Genomic DNA, 20,189 nt, shown 5'->3' with positions numbered 1-20,189 from the left:
TTAGAAAGGAAAACAAGAGGTGAAATTGATATTGATGATATGATTATCAATTTACATTGCAAAGGGGAAAAAAAACAGATTAATAATAATAATAATGAGTAATGAATAAAGCACAATGATAATGATAAGCACAAATCGCGATTTTAAGATTTAGGCATATCCTACTAATAATTACTTCTAATTATAATTGTAATGGTAATTATATGCTTGCCGACGCCCTCTCTCTCACGCAGACGCCGACGCAGTCATTGAAAGCAACGCAAAAATACGCTGCAAATTCCTCGCATTGTCACCGTTTTCCCATTCCATCCCTCCGCCATTCTTCCTTGCACTGCGACCGTCTTCTTCTCCTCCTCCGCAGGCCCTTCGCGATTCCTGCACTCCTCAGTCCTCTCTCGGTCGTTTTGCTCTCTCAAAGGTACGATCCATCGACTCGCTAAATAAACAATGGCTGATCCGTTTTCTCGATTCCTGGTTCGATCTACCATCATGAATTCTGTGTTTCTCATCATTGCCTTGAAATGACAATGATCCCTGCTTCATGCTTTCACTTTGTGCTTATGTCTGACAAACTGGCTAGGGTTAGTGCACAGCTTGTTTGCTCGCCCATGTGTTTCTGGGAGTGCTTGCCTAGTTGAAATGGTACAATGTCTTTGAGGATGGGCCTTTCACGTCTGAAACTATAGATATCAGTTTGCTGGACTAATGGAATAGTGGGTCTGCTTCAGATTCGCGGCAGGCATTCGCTCCTGTAACTGGAAATGTTAAAAGATAAGAAAAAAATTACAAATTGAAGTACGGCAGGGTTCATTGCTTTAAACACTTCGCTATTTGTGCAAATTGCCAGTGTGCTTGTGAGCAGCCATAGCTCTTTGAAAGTTAAAAAAGAAAAAGCTTATGCAATGCAGTAGGGATCGTTTTGTCATGCAAGGTCTAGAGGGTTGTGGGTTGATCACTTGTGGCTGGTGGAAGGCTGGATGCAGGTGTCTAATGATGAACAGCAACTCGAATTGTGATATCCACTAGGAAGGGGTGTTGATAACAGAGAATAGGGCACCAACAATTCGCAAACAAGGATGTGGCTGAGTGGTGGGCAACTTGTCTATTTAATGTGGGACATAGATACTCTTTGGGGAAGCAATCATTTAATCATAACTTTGGTATCAAGCATGTTTTGGGGCTGCAATTAAGTGGTATTCAACACATAAAGCTTTTTTAAGCTGAACATCCCCTCTCAGGCCCAAAAATGGGTATTGGGCCAAGGATGCATGTTAGCTGCCCAAGGACCTACCAATACTATAGAGGCAATGATTATCTCACCAAGGGAGCCCAAAGGGTCACCCCAAAGAGGCCAAGGAATTACAAAGGGTGCTTGTTGGCTGCCTATTAGCCTTCTAGGACTTGCAAAGGTGATGAAACCACTTTTACTTTTTATTTTGGTGAGTTTGGTTTCATCTTAATTAAGTATTTTGTACCCTTGGGGGACATTAAAGGGATGGCCAGATCCAACACACCATAAATAGACAAGCTATCCTGACCACCTGTAGGTGTCAATGAAGGAAAAAGTATGGGAGTATGTGTGGAATGCTGCCATAGAGACTACCTAGAGAGATTGCCTTGGGAGTTGCTGCAAATATGGTGGGTCGAGTTGGTCACTCTTTGACCGAAACACATTGCGCACACTTTTTCCAACTGCTTTATATCACTATATGGGAAACCCCAAAGGGTGTGAAAACCGCCCATGAAGTACAAAAACAAAATCACAAATCTTGCTCCATTGCCACTCCCATGAATGGGCAATGGTTAAAAGTAAATGGAAATACAAAGGTTTGCCTCACTCAAGGGAGTAGGTAGGTGGCAACGTTCTTGTTGGAATTTTACAATGGCCAGGAGTTATATGGCATTTCAGAGAAACAGAAGTATTTTAAATGCAGATTTCTTCACTCATTTATGGTAGAAGATGCAACTTGATGACTTCTTCAAAACACATGACGCATGCGCGCGCACGCACACACACACACACACACACACACACACACACACACACACACACAGCACGCTCTCACACACACACACACACACACAGCACGCTCTTGCATGTGGTTTTACCAAACCTTGAACAGCATGATTTTGTTTAAACTTTTTTAGTGTAGATGCTTTGTTCTGGATCACTTTTCTGGTACATTAATTATCACCTCAGAAAAGGAACCAAGGGAAAAGTACAGTAAGAGTCCTGCTCAAAAACATCCAAACACTGAAGGAAGTCTAATACATGTGCTTGTTGTAGTAGCACCTAATAAGCTTTGGTTTGGATCAGGGTTCATCTTTCTGATGCTGTTTTTTATTTCTGAGCTTGCAGATGGAGGATTGCTGCATTGTCTGTGCTGAACCACTTGAATGGGTTGGATATGGATCATGTGGGCACCGGGATGTGTGTTCTATTTGTATTGCTAGGCTGCGCTTTGTTCTTGGCGACAAACGGTGTTGCATATGCAAACAAGAATGCAGTTCCGTGTTTATGACCAAGGTAATGTTTGCATGCTTATAAATGTATTGTTTTGGCACTCTAGAGGTCCAGTTCTGTTTTGTCTTGCTTCAATAACTATGTGTATAGTGGCATTTGCAGGAACAGTTGGTTGTTACTTGATTAGCCTATATGGTGTCAAACTTAATGTTCCTGCTGTAGTTTCTGATCTGGGTATGAGTTGTTAAAGGTCACTAGCTCTTAGTGGACATTGTTGAATCTTTCTAGCACTAGTTTGCACAACACGAAAGATTTTCACATGCAGCACTGGCACTTGGTGTAAAGCAAAGTTTTCTCAGTAGTCAATAATTGACTTGCAAGACTGTAAGCGTTATTGGGTTTTAAACAGTGAAGGTTTGTAGAAATCTTAGACTTGACATGTGAACTGCGGTAGCAAAGATGCATATATTGGTATCATATGTGGAGTAATAGATGTGATGTGAATATATCATTCCTAGTATGTGATGTCAATTTATCAGTCTACAGATGACCACCATTGGTTATATTTCCTTCTTTGTAGGCATTTTTATGCTTAGTTCAGCAGTGAACCGGTTTTAGGCTATCAATTTGTCTTTTATTGGCTAGTTCTCAGACACTCAAACATGCACACACCGAAAATGAAACAGGAGAGAACAACTGAAAGCTGAAAACAAAGATCTGTGCAGGTGAGAGGCAGTGGGTTATTTGTAATTTCCAAACACCAACAATGTCTCAAACTAGTCGGCCTGAAATGTTTTCATGCATAGGTGTGACTACCATTTCCTATGGTTGTCAGTATAGTATTGCAACTTTGTAGGAAGCTCCCTTGGTGCACTGAGCCATGTCCTCTGATAAATGTAGTGGAGATGTGAGGCTTCGAGGGGTCACTTGCTTTCACAATTCAAGAGACAGTACTGGTGAACCATGTGTTTGGAAAGTCCTCACTATTGTAGAAGCTCCCTTGTGCACTGAGCCATGTCCTTTGATAAATGTTGTGCAGATTTGAGGCTCCAAGGGCTCACTTGCTTTCACAATTCAAGAGAAAGGATTGGTGAACCATGTGTTTGGAAAGTCCTCACTATTGTTAATGGGAGCAAAGGGTGCAGAGGTCAGAAACATGTATAAGTTGTTCAGTAACTAAAGCCCTTTTGATTGCGTGCTTGAGTGTTCTAGAGTTTCAGAACGGCTGCTGTGAAACTAGATGTGGTATGTATTGGATGGCCATTGGAATGTGTAGGGATATTGTTGTCTTCATCAAGCTGATAGTGAGGTTTATACACAAATCTTACAGAAGTCCTTAATATGCAATCTGAGAGGGAATAAGTGGAAGGAGGTATGGAAGGGGGCTTGGGTGTGGGAAGGGAGAGGAAAACGGCCATGGGGGGGAGCATGTGGGAGTGAGGGAGAGCAATGGACCTTTGCATGACTTTTCAGGTGAACACTTTGAAATTTGTAAATTTGTCTAATTGCTGATTTCGTCAATGCAGGCAATGGGAGATTTCACTAAGGTCATTGGAGATTTTGAAGCTCTCTCTGAACGGAAAGACCTGTGGTTTGAAAGCAATACACAAGCATACTTTGATGATGCAGAGCACTACAAAATGATTAGAGCTATGTGTAAGCTTTCCTGCAGAGTTTGTGAGCAAGCAGAGCACTCTGATGCCACAAAGGAGTATGTTAAAAAGGGACATGTGTTTAGGAATCTAGACCTGTTGCACCGACATCTTCTTCGTGCTCATAAGGTGCAGATGTGTGGTCTTTGCTTGGAAGGGCGGAAGGTGAGTTTTACTATTCTAACATTACCAGTTAATGATTGCATTGCATTGTTATTATTAAATGTGTGAAATTTGAGTTGCATTCTTTTGATCTTTTAACCATATGAGACCCCCTTTCCCTGACAGACCTATGTTTGTGCTGCCTGTCTACATAGCATTCCTGTTCTGAGCACACTCTGTCATGTTTTTCAATTGTGTGGGCACTTCAGTGAACTCTTGTCTCAAGCCCCTTACTCTAGAGATTGAAGAGATATAAAAACTCCAAATTTTTTATTTATAGAAAATCTGCAGAACCATTTGACTTGTATTTTTATGGTGCTCAGCAGTGCGATGTGGTTAATATGTTTGCTACATCTACTCATGCTTTTGTTAGCTTGCACCTCTTGGATATTGTCTGTTGATGTTTATCAAGAAATCATTAAGATCCCACTTTTTCTCAGTCATTTTTACAGTATAGTAACAGAACTTAAGGTTATCGCAGGTGTTCCTTTGTGAGCAGAAATTATATACCAGGGGACAGCTTGAGCACCATTTATCTAAAGGGGACTCAGAAGTGGATGGTGATGGTGAAGAGCGTGGTGGTTTTACTGGTCATCCAATCTGCAATTTCTGCAGGAAGAGGTTTTATGGTGATAATGAACTCTACCAGCATATGTCTAGGGATCATTATACTTGCCACATCTGTGATCGGTAGGTGAAGGCAGATCTCTGGATTTTTGAAGCTCATAATCCTATGTGCCATTTTCACTAGAATTTTTGGCCTTTAAAAAACCACTGAGCTTCTGCCACAAGCTTGTGCTCACACTATATTTACCGAAGATGTTTGTCACATAATTACTTATGGGAGTTCACCTGCTATAAATAGGCACTTTGATTATTCTCTAAATTGCCGAAGTGTAGCGCATTAAATTGGCAGGAAAGCTTATGAATCTTTGCATGAAATTGGAGCTAAACACCAAAGAATTGCCAGGTTGAAAAGCTCTGAACAGCAGTAAAAGTCATCTCTGAAGGGTTCCAACCGAACAGGGGTTATTAGGAATTAGAAACTGGGGCAGTAAGAGGGTTTCTCTTATAGAAGTAACTGCCGCTGTTCATATTTTAAGAGTTTCGAGAGGACTAAAAAGGTAAGAGCCCCAATGAACAAGTGTGGGTGTTTAAAAAACTCAAGTGACATTTTGAGAGTCACTTGATGCCTATTTCCAATGTTGTGTATTAGCTGTTGCTTCTATCACCTCTTTCTACATTGGTACAAACTCTTGTATGTCAACTTGTTATTTCATACTGCAGTATTATCATATCTGTCAATTAACAATCACCTCGAACACCTTTTCCTATATTTTCCCTCACCTTGAGAGATTGCTGATCTATGACCTATACAAGTTTTTACAGTGGACTCTATCTTCACAATGAGATATTTTGCTACTTGACTGCTGGCATTCTGGTTTCTTTTTTGTTTAAGCTGCTCTGGCTGCATGTAGCATGAATGCTGTGAATTGTTGTACTCATAGTTGATCCTTTCCTTTCAGATTGCGCCCTGGACGGTATGATTATTACCGCAACTACGATGATCTAGAAGTATGCTGTTTTCTGTTTTGTCTTTTGTAAAATATCTTGTGACAAGGTGGGTAGAGGATCAAAATAAGTTTGCGGTGGTATTGAAAATTTGAATTTTGTTTTCTTTTACAGGCACATTTTCGCCATGAGCATGCTCTATGTGAAGATCCAGAGTGTTTGTCAAAGAAGTTTGTGGTTTTCACCTCAGAGAGTGAACTAAAGGTACTTGTGGTCCTGACTGATATACCTGTTATGATGTGCTGGTATGGCACTCGGTATAATTTTATTCATATGCAGCTGTAAAGGATGCAGATGCCATTCTGAAAGGTTGTTACTTTCCTGTCTGTGGTTGTTGGCTTCTAACACGAACTTTGCTATGGTTGTACTTGCAGAGGCATAATGCACTAATGCATGGTGGCAACATGTCTCGTGCTCAGAGGAATGCAGCTTTGCAGGTGTGAAACAAGATTTAAATAATTACCAACTTGATTCAATACTTGCTGATTATGCTTGATAGTGTGTGCACCTCAAAATGTAGTGTTATTCCGTGCACATTCAACTTTGTAATCTTTAGATCTGGTTATTAGTTGCTGATATATTTCTGATCTAATACTTGTTTAAAAGATTATTGCATTTGCAAAGCAAGATGTTCCATTGGCATTGAATCGGAAGAGTAAAGACATAGGAAAATATAGATATTTGCTAATCTTTATTCTCTTCTCATCTATGGTAACTGACCTAAAAAAGTGTTCTAGTGTTATGCTACTAATTTGTGTGGATTCTACTGTTATGAGCAGATTCCAGTGAGCTTTCAATATCGGCGTCCTGGGCAAGTACGAGGGTCTTTCCAAAACAGGGGGAATTCTCAAAATAGGGGAAGCTTTTCAAATGGACACTCTTATTCAGTAAGTCCAAGTAATACTGTATCAGGCTCTGTGGAAAACGCATCAGAGGAACCTTTGGCAATACATAGAGGCACACAGGAATTTCCAGAGTTACAGGATGCAGATTCAAATGGAGTGGAAGCTTCTACAACAGGTGACTCAGCGAGGGATGGAGTTGAGCCATCAAGATATCTTACAGCTGTCAGTGGTGCTGGCCCTTCTTCATTAGAAGCATCTGCATTTCCGCCTCTGCCAGGATCTAAAAATGCACGACGCAAAGCAAAACAGCGGGCAAAAGGGGTAACACTCTCTATGGCTGAAAGACGCAGCCATCCTGGAAGTTTTGGAAGAGAACCACCAAGTGCCACTGATGAGGCCCTGATTGCAAGCCAGTGGTCGCAACCTTTGGCCCGTAGAAATTCAGCTGAGGATGTGTGCGTCTTGCAGTCCTATAGTACAAGTGGAAGAAGCCACCCAACAGAACCAAGGGAGTCTGGAGATTCTGAAAGAGAGCCAGGAAGCGTCATGAATGGTCCCTCATCATCAAGCCAGTGGTCACAATCTTTGGCTCAGAGAAAATCTGGTGTGGAGGAGGTGTATTCAGTAAATGGTAGTAGCTTATCAGCAGTTGTTGGTGACAGCATGAATGTTAAATCAACAGTTAGTGATTCCTCTTTGAGTGAAGCACCCAGTTTTTCTAACTTAACTGTGGACGAGCTCCGTATGGCAAACAAGGTTCTTGTTGATCGAATACGTGCAGGACTGGGAGGTGATGAGCAAGGATTTATTGCTTTCAAAGACATCTCAGCACAATTCAGAAAGGGTGACCTAGATGCCGATATTTACTTCAAGCATATCACAAGTTTTGGGTTGGAGCATCTTGTGCCAGAGTTAGCAAGATTGTGCCCCGATCGTACTAAAAAAGCAGATTTATTAGCTGCATATAGGAAGAGAACACATGACAACAGTGTTACTTCGAATGGAGACTTTCCTTCTTTAAGAGAGTGTGTCAGTAATGGTAACAGTACGAAACGAGGAAAAGAGCCATCAAAAATTGAAAAACCAGTAACTGGCATTGTGAGTGCTACAGCTGCGCTTGGGTTGATGGATAGAGCAGGACATGGTAGTGAGGGTGAGGTAGAGTTTCTTTCCAAAGATGGGTATCGTGATCTGAAAGGGAAGAAGAAAACTGGTGAATCCAGTTCATCATCAACAACAATGGCATCAAACAGCGCTCCTCAAGAATCAATTAAGGTGCTTGTAAAGGCCACACAGCCAATAGATCTGCCGCCATTAATCCATGGATCTTCTTTGGAGCTGAGAGAAGATGATGAGATGTGGAGCTGTGATATGTGTACTTTACGTAACAAGAAAGACATTAGCTGTTGTGTTGTATGTGGAGCGGGTCGTTCAGATCTCAAGCTGGAGATGAAGGTTCATGCTCAAGCACAAGGGAAAAGGAAAAAGAAAATATCGAAGTTTGAGAGAGCTCGCCTTGATGATGACTCTTTCTCAGACTTCACACAGGATCATTCAGGATTCAATCAAGACAGCTTTGCAGCTACCTCAAGTCAGGCAGTAGAGGGTAGCAGGCAGAGAGGTAGAGGTGTTTGGAAAAATGGAGGTGGCCAGCGGCTTGTTGCTTTGGTCCAAAGGGACTCTGTGATTGAGGCAGCTTGGAGAAAGTAACCGGTCAAATTGGAGCAAATTGGCAGACGCATGTAATGGCTTTGCTTGCTTCCTCTGTTTTACTACAAAATGTAATTGAGGCAGCTTGGAGAAAGTAACTTCTCAATTTGGAGCAAATTGATAGATGCATATGATGCTTACTTCCTCTGTTTTGCTACATACTTGTGATCTATTTAACATGCTCTGATGTGTTGAGCATGTATTGTGGCAATATAGCAGGGATCTTCAAGCTAGAAATTGGATTTGGAGGCTATCCAATCCTTGCCTCACATTTCTATATATGGAAATTTTTTGGACATCAAAGTTTGCGTTATTTCAAGCTTACCCATTATGATGTGCTGTGGAATTCACAGGCCTTTTTTATTACATATGTTGAAGTTGTGCAAGATGAGGAATGGAAATCTGTATTTATTGAACTTTATTTTATAAAGCAGAATGCTTTTACCTACCCCCCTCTCTCTCTCTGTGACATTTATATATAAAGATCTCTTTAATTATTTGCTGTCACTGTATTTATGACCAAGTTGTACAGACCTATACATACCATCATAGAAATGTGCACGCATGCATGTGCACACCATCAATGCATACGTCCACCTATGCTGGCCTACTGCCTAGTGCTGCAGTCACTTATTTTAGGTGCCCTCTCCACACTTGCTTATATATGGGCACTCCACTCACGTGTGCTCATGCTTTGCCGTCTTGTGTGAGTGCTCATCTTGGTGGCTCACTTTGGTAACTCTAGAACCATCATATTATTCTCATTCTCACATATAATAAGTGTGCGATGTTTAGCATGTAGGCATGTTTGCATGCATATGTACCCATTCGCGTGCACATTCTCTCATCCCACTTCCAACATGGGGTTGGCTTTTAATCATATGCATTTATAGAGGTAATTGCTTCACCATTGCTAGTAGAGCTCATGCTCTATGTTGAGAAACACCTAGTTTTCTTCATGTCCCTTGAGTACATGTTCACAACAATCGTTTTCTCCATGTTATCAAGTCAGTGCTTGCCATAATTTTTACAGTTCAATTTCTACCACATATGTTCCTAACAATTCATATGGTTCATGATAACATTTTGGGTCTAGCACCCTCGATCTGGCAAGATCAAGTTTGTTCATGCAAATCATTACTAGTTAATAGTGTTAGCAATAGCTTCTTGGGTTCTATTTGTCATCTACACCTATATTTTAACACTTGACAGTCGTATTGTCCTCTTGGTTGATGTTGCTGATGCTGCATTAAAAAGCCCCAGCTTTGCATATATTCATGATATGAAGTTGATTTTGATGCTTGTTCTTAAACGATGCCTAACCCTAAAAAATGTGAGTTATCTCTAATCAATTTGCATTCCATTTCCTATGCCATCTCCTTGTCAAAATCCATATGGACATTAGATGGCATTAACTATATTGTTGAAAACTAAACATGAAGTCTTAACTTCTTAAACAAGAAGTCGAGCAATGTTGTTTAAAGTGCAAAAATGAAGTTAGAAAGGCCTAAGACGATCATAGATGAAGGAGAGGTGTTCCTAAACCTTGAGGAGTACATGGAGAAATATATTGTGGATTTCTTCACTTTGACAATGTGCATGACATACTTGATTGTCTATGGTTCAATTTTCAACTATTCTATAGGAACTACCAAATTTCAGGCCATGTTTTGGTGGGTTTTTCTTGGTATTTTCCTTGCTCATAGGCTTTTGCTCGAAGGAACAAGACACTTATCAAAGGTAGTGATAGGTAGGCTGAGTGATTTACAAAAGAGAATCTCATGCATCATCCATCGAAAACTAGCTTTGCAACCTACCGCTTACCATGCTAGTGAATCAACAAAAGATTTTCTCATGAAGGAGGATGGTGGACATGGTATTATATGCTAGCTAAACTAGTAGTTCCACATAGTACAAATTACATTAGTAGCTTCAGAACATGCATGTACATACTCAAATCTTGATCCCCTCCACACTAAAGATGATTGAAACTTCATGGAAGAAGCCCGTAGGTAGATGCTATTCCTCAAGCTTTTGTGTGGGAGAGATGAGAAGAAAGTACATATGCATCATTTTTTTTCATGGCTTTTGGGTTGTGCACTCATCAATTGAGCAATCCCATGTTTTAAAACTCTTCCAACAATGTCAAGTTATAAGCATGTGAGATTATCTTAGAACCACTTATAATGCCATTGTTTATATATCATATAAGAGTAATAACTAGCCTTGTATACTTAACCTTAAGCAAGGGTCTTGAGATTAAATAGTTAGTGCTATTAAGATAAATAAAAAAATTATGGGTAGAGAAAAGGTATGGAAGAATGAATTTGAGCTTGTCTAAATTGACGAGTATTTGTGATGCCAATGTTTTAGGTTTGATGTTGTTATGAATGACATTGCTATGAACAAAAATCCTTTCAATGGTTAAATCATTTGGCAAGATGAATGAATGTGGTGTACAAACATACCTGAGTATCGTTCAGTAGGTACGTTGAAGAGCTAACACCATTGAGTTCGAATGTATGAGGATGGCATTGCCCTTGTTGTTCACTACTTTAAAAGAAAATAATATAGATTTATATAAGCACAAAAATGTATAACTATTTCTAGCATCATAAGGATAGCCCATAAAGTTTGGCCACCCTATTTGGACGGTAAGTTATTAGCTTAGTTTACAATGTGTTTCCTATCCAAGACCACAAAAAGCTTTTGAAATCCACTCATAATTACATTGGATTTGTTAACTATTGAAGTACCTTAAGGATCTTAGAGAAGAGACAACTCATTCAAGTATTAGGTATTCTTAAAAAATGAATGCTCTAATATGACCCAAAATTAAAACCCCCTATGTCACAAGACATGCTTGCTTCCATATGATTGTAGAATCCAGGCTAGCTCTCCTAAAGACCTATTATGCCTTGTTCAAAAGGTCTTTAGTTCCATACCCCAAAAATATGCTTAAAATCCTCATCTTTCATTTGCTACAATACATAGGCTCAAAATTCTATTGTACTTAGAAAGTCTATCCTTGGTAGGAAGCTTTTAGGAAACTATTCTCTAAAGTAACATGTTCAATTTGCATGGGGGCATCACTTTCCACACCTTAATCATCCTTTCCTTTAGGTCTCATGTTGGATACATGCATCATGCCTTTTCCATCTTCTACTAACATGTCAATCTAGATCATACATCGATTTTGAAAATTCACCCTTTTCTTAGCTTATAGGGGGGACTTTCCATGCCTATTAGCCAAACACTTTAGAACATAAAGCTTCATCCAATCATCTCTTCTTCTCTCCAAACTTTAGCAATCTAAGTACATGCCATATCAATAAGTTGAAATTTCTCCTACAACTCTTGTGAAGGTAAAAACCATAGTTCACTAGAATGCTAAAACATGTTTTGAATGCTCCAACAACCCCTTGTGGATGCTTAAAGATTTCTTTGGTTTCCTTTAGACATGACTTGAGTCCTACACAAGTGCTACCTTTTGAATCCAAAGATACTAATCCAATATTGGACCATCTCTTCTATCCAAATTGAGACTCTCCATCTTTGTTTTGAAAGTACTTGATTTCCATACACTAGCCAACTTTTGACCTAAATTTAACTAACTCTAATCTTAACCCCAATAGAAAAGAATATTTAAGACCATGAAAGTCTAAGGCCTATGTTAACTTAATTCATGAACTGAAAATAACGGTTATTATAAACAATATAATTGCTAGAAATAGTGGTGACGGTTGTAGAGAATGGCAAGAAGAGATCAAGGTGAGGCCTAGAAAAATAATGAGAATAATTTGTGGAGTTATGTAAGGGCCTAGTGTCTCTTAAAGTTGTATCGCTATTCATTTTTCATGTTCGAGACTAGTTTACCATATTTTGGACTTAGCTCTAAAATACTCGTGGCACATGGAGAATATTCATCGTAAAATTCAAGCTTTGAGCTCACTCTGTGAAAGTTGTATATACCTATTGGTAGAAGTAAAATATATGGCTAGCTTGTGTGCATTGAAAATGTTGCTAGGTAGATGGAAAAATCATGTGCATGCATTTAAATATCTTGCTAGAAATCCATGAAGGCCTAGTCTAAAAGATTGACATTGAAAGTAGATATAAGAGAGGGATGGTCAAAAGTGGGAAAGGGTAAAGGGTGCCTAATTGTAAAGTGAAACCCCAACCCCAATATAATGAGTGAGAATAAATAGTGAGAGCATTCTTTTGTGTGAAAAAACTATTGAGAACCTCTTCTTCTTTCTATTCTCTATTTTCTTGCTTAATTCACCAAGCTTGGGAACGCACACGCACCCGCACATGCACGCACGCACGCGCGCGCGCGCGCGCGCACACACACACACACACACACACACACACACACACACACACACACACACACACACACACACACACACACACACACACACACACACAAGCTACTAAGTATTCTTTCTCTTCTTTTTTCCATTTTGTTATCCAAATGGTGAGAAGGTGAGTGCATGAGTGAGGAATTGAGTGAAAGAGAGACTTAGAGAGATCAAGAGCGATAATTGGTTGGTGGGAGTAGCTCCATTCTCCATCCCCTTCTTCCTTCTCCTTCTTTTATATTGTCCTCTCACTGTTGGATTGATGGTTGCAGATGGATTGAAGGAGGGAGAAACAATGCTAAATAGAGAAGAACCACAATCGAATCATGGAGCTTATTGAAAAATTGTGTTAGATTGGTGTGCAATGAGTGCACAAGAATATGGTGATGCTCACTACATTTGTTCTTGAATCATATAACTTCTTTCCTTTCATGGAATTGAGAGGAGAGAATGAGTTGGTGCGGAGGAAGAGCATGAGTTGGCTAGGAGAGAGAGAGAGAGAGAGAGAGAGAGAGAGAGAGAGAGAGAGAGAGAGAGAGAGAGAGAGAGAGAGAGAGAGAGAGAGAGAGAGAGAGTACATGAAAGAATATGTGTTTATCCATGTCCTATTGTTGAGCTCCTCGTAGAGCCTAACAAAATGAGCTATTTGCAACCTTAGTTATGTAGATCTAATGAATGATTCACCTCCATCATCTTGTAGAAATTACACAGTGTAGTAGACATAATTTGATCAAGGAGTAGAGAATACATAACAAATATGAGAAGAATAGCAACTACTTTAATTTCAAACAGATCAATATAAAGATGACCGTGTCCACCTGTGTGCTTCCACTGTGAAGCTTAGATGGTGATCCAGATAGATGATATGCAAATAGCTTAAGGCTAGCTAGAAAAGTTTGACTAGGTGAAAGATAGATTGATGCTTGCTTTGGGAGAGTCTTCATTTTATAGTCTAGGAAGGTAGTTTAGTAGGCATGTTTGACCATATTATGAACTTCCCTAGTTGACTAAGGAATATTCCAAGGAATATTCCCTTTGTTGCATTAGACCGAGGAGGGCATTACACTGAGACACTTGTTAGGGGGGTCAATGGCCCCCTTGAGATCCCCCAGCCACCAAGGGCCACTTTCACGGCACTAGATCCCAAAATAAGGGTCCTTAATAACTCCCAAACCCCACAACTTGATGCTTTGTGCCTTGAGTTTCTACTGGCATAATTACTATTTGCAACCCAAAGGGTAGATCCTCAAAGGTCACCTTTTTGCCATCCGGTCACATAGACCTCATTTGACATGCAAGTTACGATGAGGAACTAATGTCCGGGCTCACACATGGCTTCTCCTCATAATGGGGAACCTTACAACTTAAAGCACCATGGATCATTGGTGGCACCTTACGAGGCTGGGGCATTGAGCATATCTAACACATCTTAAGTGTTGAATATCATAATTTGATAACCCAATTGAGTTGATTTCTCATGAAGAGCTCAAGTTACAAAAAAAACCCATACTTATGGTACACACCCAGCAAGTTATCCACTATTTGCTTATCATCCTTGACAATGCTTGAGTTCTCATCCATAAACATTTGAGTGCAAAAGGCAATCTCCTCCTGGCAAGGGCAAGCCTTTGATACTACCTTGCTATAATTTTACATTTATGTTCACCAATAAGCCTTTGAATAACCAAATAATATTACAAAAGAGCCAATAACAACCTTGAAAAATTGATCTCATTAACTAGAGTCCACTTGTGACATAGACATTAATGGATATCATAGTTGTAGCATTGCAACACAAAGCTTGCACCACTTGATAGATATAAGACCTAGCCCACACATGGTTGAAGATTTCCAACACAAATGGCCAATTAAGCCATCATTGTCCTTATCACTACTATGTTCAACAAATACAAATCTCATTATCAAGAGTACAACCAATCCCTAGTGCTTGGCTCAGTACTACAATATCCTATATTCTTTGGCCATAATCAAAGTTGTACACCATGACTATATATCAATCGATAGGACTCCAATGCCATGATTTCTTCCTCTTGACATTCTTGGTAATCAATTTGATGACACCTCGATTATAAGTGGAAAATATTTTCGTTGACAAAACACATAAAAAATGTGGCAAATTCTTGCTTTTTCATGACTATGTTTCCATCTTCATATTCTATGGATAGGATAAATGCTTTGCTATGCTTCATCTTTAAGAATTAAATAAAGCCATCACCATATTGATCGTCAATTACACCTCAACAAATGTAACTCTCTCATTCACCCTATCCTTAAGGTAATCCTCGACAATTTGTTTCAGACTTAGTAAAATACCATCCCTAGGGTTAACACAAAGAGTAAATATAGTAGACATTGCATAGCATTGTCATATTGTCTTCTCCCCAATTCACCTCTATGCTTCCACGTTCTTTGAAAAATTTAGTTATGGCCTAGATATGGATTTCCCAATTCCTAGTTGGGTCACAATGTGCATCAGAACACCTTCTCCACTTAGCTTTATCTTGTTCACAAACGCATGCTCTTTCAAAAGTATTAGATAAATTTTAGAAAGGGAAGGGCCTTTATGCACTCTAGCACTACTAACAACTCAAAATTTTAAAAAGAATTGGCATGCGGTTTGTGTGACCTCTTCATATAAGTACAAGCAAGTAGGATTTAAAGTGATTCACCACCCTGCTATTGCCACATAAAACCTATTTGTGCCCTCTACCTTCGCTTAGGTTGGTCTTGCTCACCTCTCCATGTTTGTCTAGAATGTTGATTATGCTAAATGTATGTGAGACCACCCTCCATATGTGAGATAACAAAGTCAACTAGTGCTTTAGAGATAGTTTCCCTACAATGGATGAAGGGTATATTGATGAAAAGCTCTAACGGGCTAGGAAAAAGTTTGTGCAATCAGTATGTGTGCTAGAATATGTGTTGGTCTAACAAAAGTAAATTCAAGTATGTATATTAACATAATTCGAGCACGTATATCAAGCATGTCTATATGTTTCTTGCTTGGCTTGGTAAAATATTAAGTGTGATTTTCTTTATATATATATATATATATATATATATATATATATATATATATATATATATATATATATATATATATATATATATATATATAGAGAGAGAGAGAGAGAGAGAGAGAGAGAGAGAGAGAGAGAGAGAGAGAGAGAGAGAGAGAGAGAGAGAGAGAGAGAGAGAGAGAGAGAGAGAGAGAGAGGGAATAAAAATAATGGGGATAAATTACTAGCTATACTGGTTGGTATAAAAGGTGTAAGGGACTCGATTTTTGGATCACCATTATTAAATACAAGTCTCCTTCATCTTCTCTCTTTCTTAGCTTTCATGGCTGCTTTCTCTCTCTTTTTGTATTTCTCTCTCCTTTCCTAGTATTTCTCTCTCCTCGTCACTCTCTTTCTCTCTCTTCTACACCTCATCTTCTCCCTTTTCTATAGTCTCTCTCTTCTCATTCTTCCTCTCTAGTCCACTTTCTGATAAGTGGTATCAGAGCTTCTTAGGTTTTTGATATAGTTAGTCATATTTTGTCTAGTTTTCCCTTTTTAGCCATACAAATCCACTCATTCTCTGCTGCTTTGTCATCATGGCCAATTCCTAATGAAGGAGTGAACAGAATGCACTGAGAAAAACTTGTTTCAATTTCCATGGAATAATCAAATGTACTCAATAGTGACTTTGCCAAATTAGCACCATAGGTTGCTTCTTTAGATTCAAGATTGAATGTTTTTGTGGCAGCTAAAGGAGCATGGGCACATGCCTTGGACTTCTATGGAGATGCAAATGGGGAAGGAGGAGGACTTCCTCTCTCACGTGCTTTTGAAAACTCGGTACGAGCTTTAGATAATGCTTCTTCCATTCTTGTGTAATATTCCCAAGCAATAAAAGTTAGTTGGTTAGTTCAAAAGTTAGTTAGTTAATTAATAAGTTAGTAAGGTTACTAACTAAAGAAAAAAATTAATTAACATTAATAACTAACTAACATTAAAAAAATAAAAAATAAAACCAAGAGTCGTAACTTGATATTTCTAATGAATTAACAAGGACCCTAGCCACCCTTCATGGAAGTTATAATGTGAACAAGAGATATGAGCTATATTAATCACTAATGTTAATGTGGCAGTAAGGATGGTCTAAGAATATTAGACTTTTGGACAAGACTAGAGTATTTTAGATATTTTAGATACTATTCTTTAAAAAAAAAAAAGAGATATGGAGATTTCTAGAACTAGATATCATTTAAAAGAAAAAACAAGTGATGTGTTAGTTAGTTTGAAGATTTTATAAAAAGAAAAATAAAGAAAAGTGATTGGCGAAATCGCGCGCGCCGCGATCGCAGTCTACAGGCAGTAGACAACAATTCGAACAGAGAAAAGAAGGAGTGAACTGAGAGCTTTCTAACAAAGTGTCTTTGAGTTTTACCCCCCTTTCAGAGCCAATGGAACCATCAGATTTATGATCTAAGCATCATATCATTGATCTTTCCAAGATTCCCCTCCACAAAGAGCTCCTTCTCTTAGCCACAACCTTTCTTCTCCAATTCACTATAAATAAGAGGCATGGGGGGCACTTAGGGAGACATAAGGAGACCCCGAGAGGCTGCGAGAGAGAAGAAGAGAGAAAGAAGGATACTCCTTCAAGAGAGAGAGAGAGAGAGAGAGAGAGAGAGAGAGAGAGAGAGAGAGAGAGAGAGAGAGAGAGAGAGAGAGAGAGAGAGAGAGAGAGAGAGAGAGAGAGAGAGCTCAAATCCCTTGTCTCGATCTTTAACTAAGCCATATTCTCTTATGCTCTCTCATCTCAAATCTATTCCACCTTCCCTATCTCTCGATCCACTCGTGGATGATGGCTCAAAAGCGATGAAGTGGAAAAACCATGGGAACCAACGCAACCGGTCAAGCAACATGTATTGCCAATGATACGGGAGTGCCCGAGGTTTCGGGAGTTGCCACTACCAATGGAACATCGGGTGTGGCTAATGCGAGTGCAAGTAAAGAAGAAGTTCCTAATGTCGTCATGCTGCCAAACTAGGTTATTCATTACTAGATTATTATTTTGCTATATAAGATAATTACATAAGGTATTAGCTTCCATATTCTTCACTTACACAAATTGATAACTCATCTAGAATGGGTCACTTGTCAATTGGAGCTTTCCATGTTACAGAAGTGCACCTAGGTTTCTGATGACACTGATAATGTTGGAGCTAATGCAAGCCATGACAATCAGGCTATTCAAAAATAGATGTTGGAATATCAGTAGCTTTTAAGAGAACAAGTGCTGCATCTCACTAGGTTTGTAGGTGTAGCAAGAATGTTAATAATACTGGAGCTAATGCAAGCCATGATAGACAGGCTATTCAAAAACAGGTGTTGGAAGATTAATAGCTTTTAAGAGAATGAGTGTTGTATCTCATTGGGTCTACATGTGTAGCAAGATGTGAGGTGTCCGCTAGTCTCAATCCACAGCACACCTTTTAGTAGTCCATCAATAGGTTTTCCAAAAATGATGCCGCCCGATGCTCCCTTGGAACATCATGGGGTTTGTCACTTAGGTCCTACTGAGTCTACTTCGCAACGGGAGAGTTTCAGCCGAACCCATTAGGATCGACTATCCCTACTGATAGATCTTTCGCCTACGGAGCCGGTCCAAGCCTCTCGTAGAGATAATCATGACCCACTTGGAGTAGGGTCTCACCGCTAGCTTGGGGGTAGCCTAGCGTGATCCTTCCTTTTATTCTGTTTGACAATAATTTCAATTAGAGATCTAGATTCTAGCAAACACAAACAGTCCTTTCAAATGTGTATCAAATGATGCAATGACAATCACCCCAACATGTAATTCATAGCTTCACATAGCCAAGGTAGACCTTATCCTAAGATAACCTTACATTCTAATGAGGATTCTCCTCCCCATAAAGAAGTGTTGAGTACATATCTTATAGCATGTTAAGCAAGGCATGAATTTCCCATTTGGTTTTACTTATCCAACATAAGCGAAATTCCTTAAAGAAATATATTGTGTCAATTACTCAATGAGATGACCTATAGGACTCTTAAATAGACAATCAGTTTCTATAACCGTCTCTAGTCAATTCTTAGCCTTGCCACATTTGTCCATAACTATATCGAATGCGCATAAAGACATATGTACAATAACCTTTGGCAATTACTTCTAACCTGATTCTATGACTTAGAATCTCAATTAATCTAGCTGCAAATCATAGTGATTAATTGTTTATGCTTGTACTAATATGTTTTCTAGATGAGTTATCAATTTGTGTAAGTAAAGAATATGGAAGCTAATATCTTATGTAATTATCTTATATAGAAAAATAATAATATAGTAATGAATAACCTGGTTTAGTAGCATGACGACATTAGGAACTTCATCTTTAGTCGCACTCGCATTAGCCACACCCGATGTTCCATTGGTAGTGGCAACTCCCGCAACCTCGGGTACTCCCGTATCATTGGCAATACCCGTTGCTTGACCGGTTGCGTTGGTCCCCATGGTTTTTCCACTTCATCGCTTTGGAGCCATTGTCCACGAGTGGATCCCGATGTTCCATTGGTAGTGGCAACTCCCGCAACCTCGGGTACTCCCGTATCATTGGCAATACCCGTTGCTTGACCGGTTGCGTTGGTCCCCATGGTTTTTCCACTTCATCGCTTTGGAGCCATCGTCCACGAGTGGATCCATAGATAGGGAAGGTGGAATAGATTTGAGATGAGAGAGCGTAAGAGAATATGGCTTAGTTAAAGATCGAGACAAGGGATTTGAGCTCTCTCTCTCTCTCTCTCTCTCTCTAGCTTCTTCTCGCAGCCTCTTGAAGGAGTATCCTTCTTTCTCTCTTCTTCTCTCTTACAGCCTCTCAGGGTCTCCTTATGTCTCCCTAAGTGTCCCCCATGCCTCTTATTTATAGTGAATTGGAGAAGAAAGGTTGTGGCTGAGAGGAGGAGCTCTTTGTGGAGGGGAATCTTGGAAAGATCAATGATCTGATGCTCAGATCATTGATTTGATGGTTCCATTGGCTCCGAAAGGGGGGTAAAACTCCAAGACACTTGATTAGAAAGCTCTCACTTCACTCATTCTTCTTTTCTATGTTCGAAGTGTTGTCTACTGCCTGTAGACTGCGATCGCGGTGCGTGCGATTTCGCCAGTCACTTTTCTTTATTTTTCTTTTTATAAAATCTTCAAACTAACTAACACATCACTTGTTTTTCCTTTTAAATGACATCTTGTTCTAGAAATCTCCATATCTTTTTTTTAAAAAAAAGGATAGTATCTAGAATATCTAAAATGCTCTAGTCTTGTCCAAAAGTCTAATATTCTTAGACCATCCTTACTGCGCACATTAACATTAGTGATTAATATAGCTCATATCTCT

The 20,189-nt window shown here is 39.4% G+C and overlaps 1 protein-coding gene across 1 annotated transcript; it reads left to right on the top strand.

Moving 5' to 3' along the window:
- The first annotated feature begins 213 nt into the window (after window positions 1–213).
- Window positions 214–8,708, top strand: LOC148028099 (uncharacterized). The gene is made up of 8 exons (XM_087689781.1): window positions 214–418; window positions 2,360–2,527; window positions 3,991–4,281; window positions 4,760–4,968; window positions 5,805–5,853; window positions 5,965–6,054; window positions 6,225–6,287; window positions 6,630–8,708. Exons 2-8 carry the CDS (start codon window positions 2,360–2,362, stop codon window positions 8,403–8,405), a joined length of 2,646 nt encoding a protein of 881 aa, XP_087545907.1. The 5' UTR covers window positions 214–418; the 3' UTR covers window positions 8,406–8,708.
- Window positions 8,709–20,189: the final 11,481 nt, after the last annotated feature.

Source organism: Lygodium microphyllum, chromosome 12 (assembly GCF_053477565.2).
Source record: "Lygodium microphyllum isolate KBCC chromosome 12, Lygodium_microphyllum_v1.1.10, whole genome shotgun sequence".
Classification (NCBI taxonomy): Eukaryota; Viridiplantae; Streptophyta; class Polypodiopsida; order Schizaeales; family Lygodiaceae; genus Lygodium; species Lygodium microphyllum.
Note: the sequence above shows the minus strand (reverse complement) of the source record. Positions and strands in the feature narration are given on the sequence as shown.

Coding starts and splice junctions, on each gene's coding strand:
- LOC148028099 (XM_087689781.1), top strand. CDS start 2,360: ATGGAGGATTGCTGCATTGTCTGTGCTGAACCACTTGAATGGGTTGGA. Junction 2,528..3,990: donor GTTCCGTGTTTATGACCAAG/GTAATGTTTGCA, acceptor TCGTCAATGCAG/GCAATGGGAGATTTCACTAA. Junction 4,969..5,804: donor ACTTGCCACATCTGTGATCG/GTAGGTGAAGGC, acceptor CTTTCCTTTCAG/ATTGCGCCCTGGACGGTATG.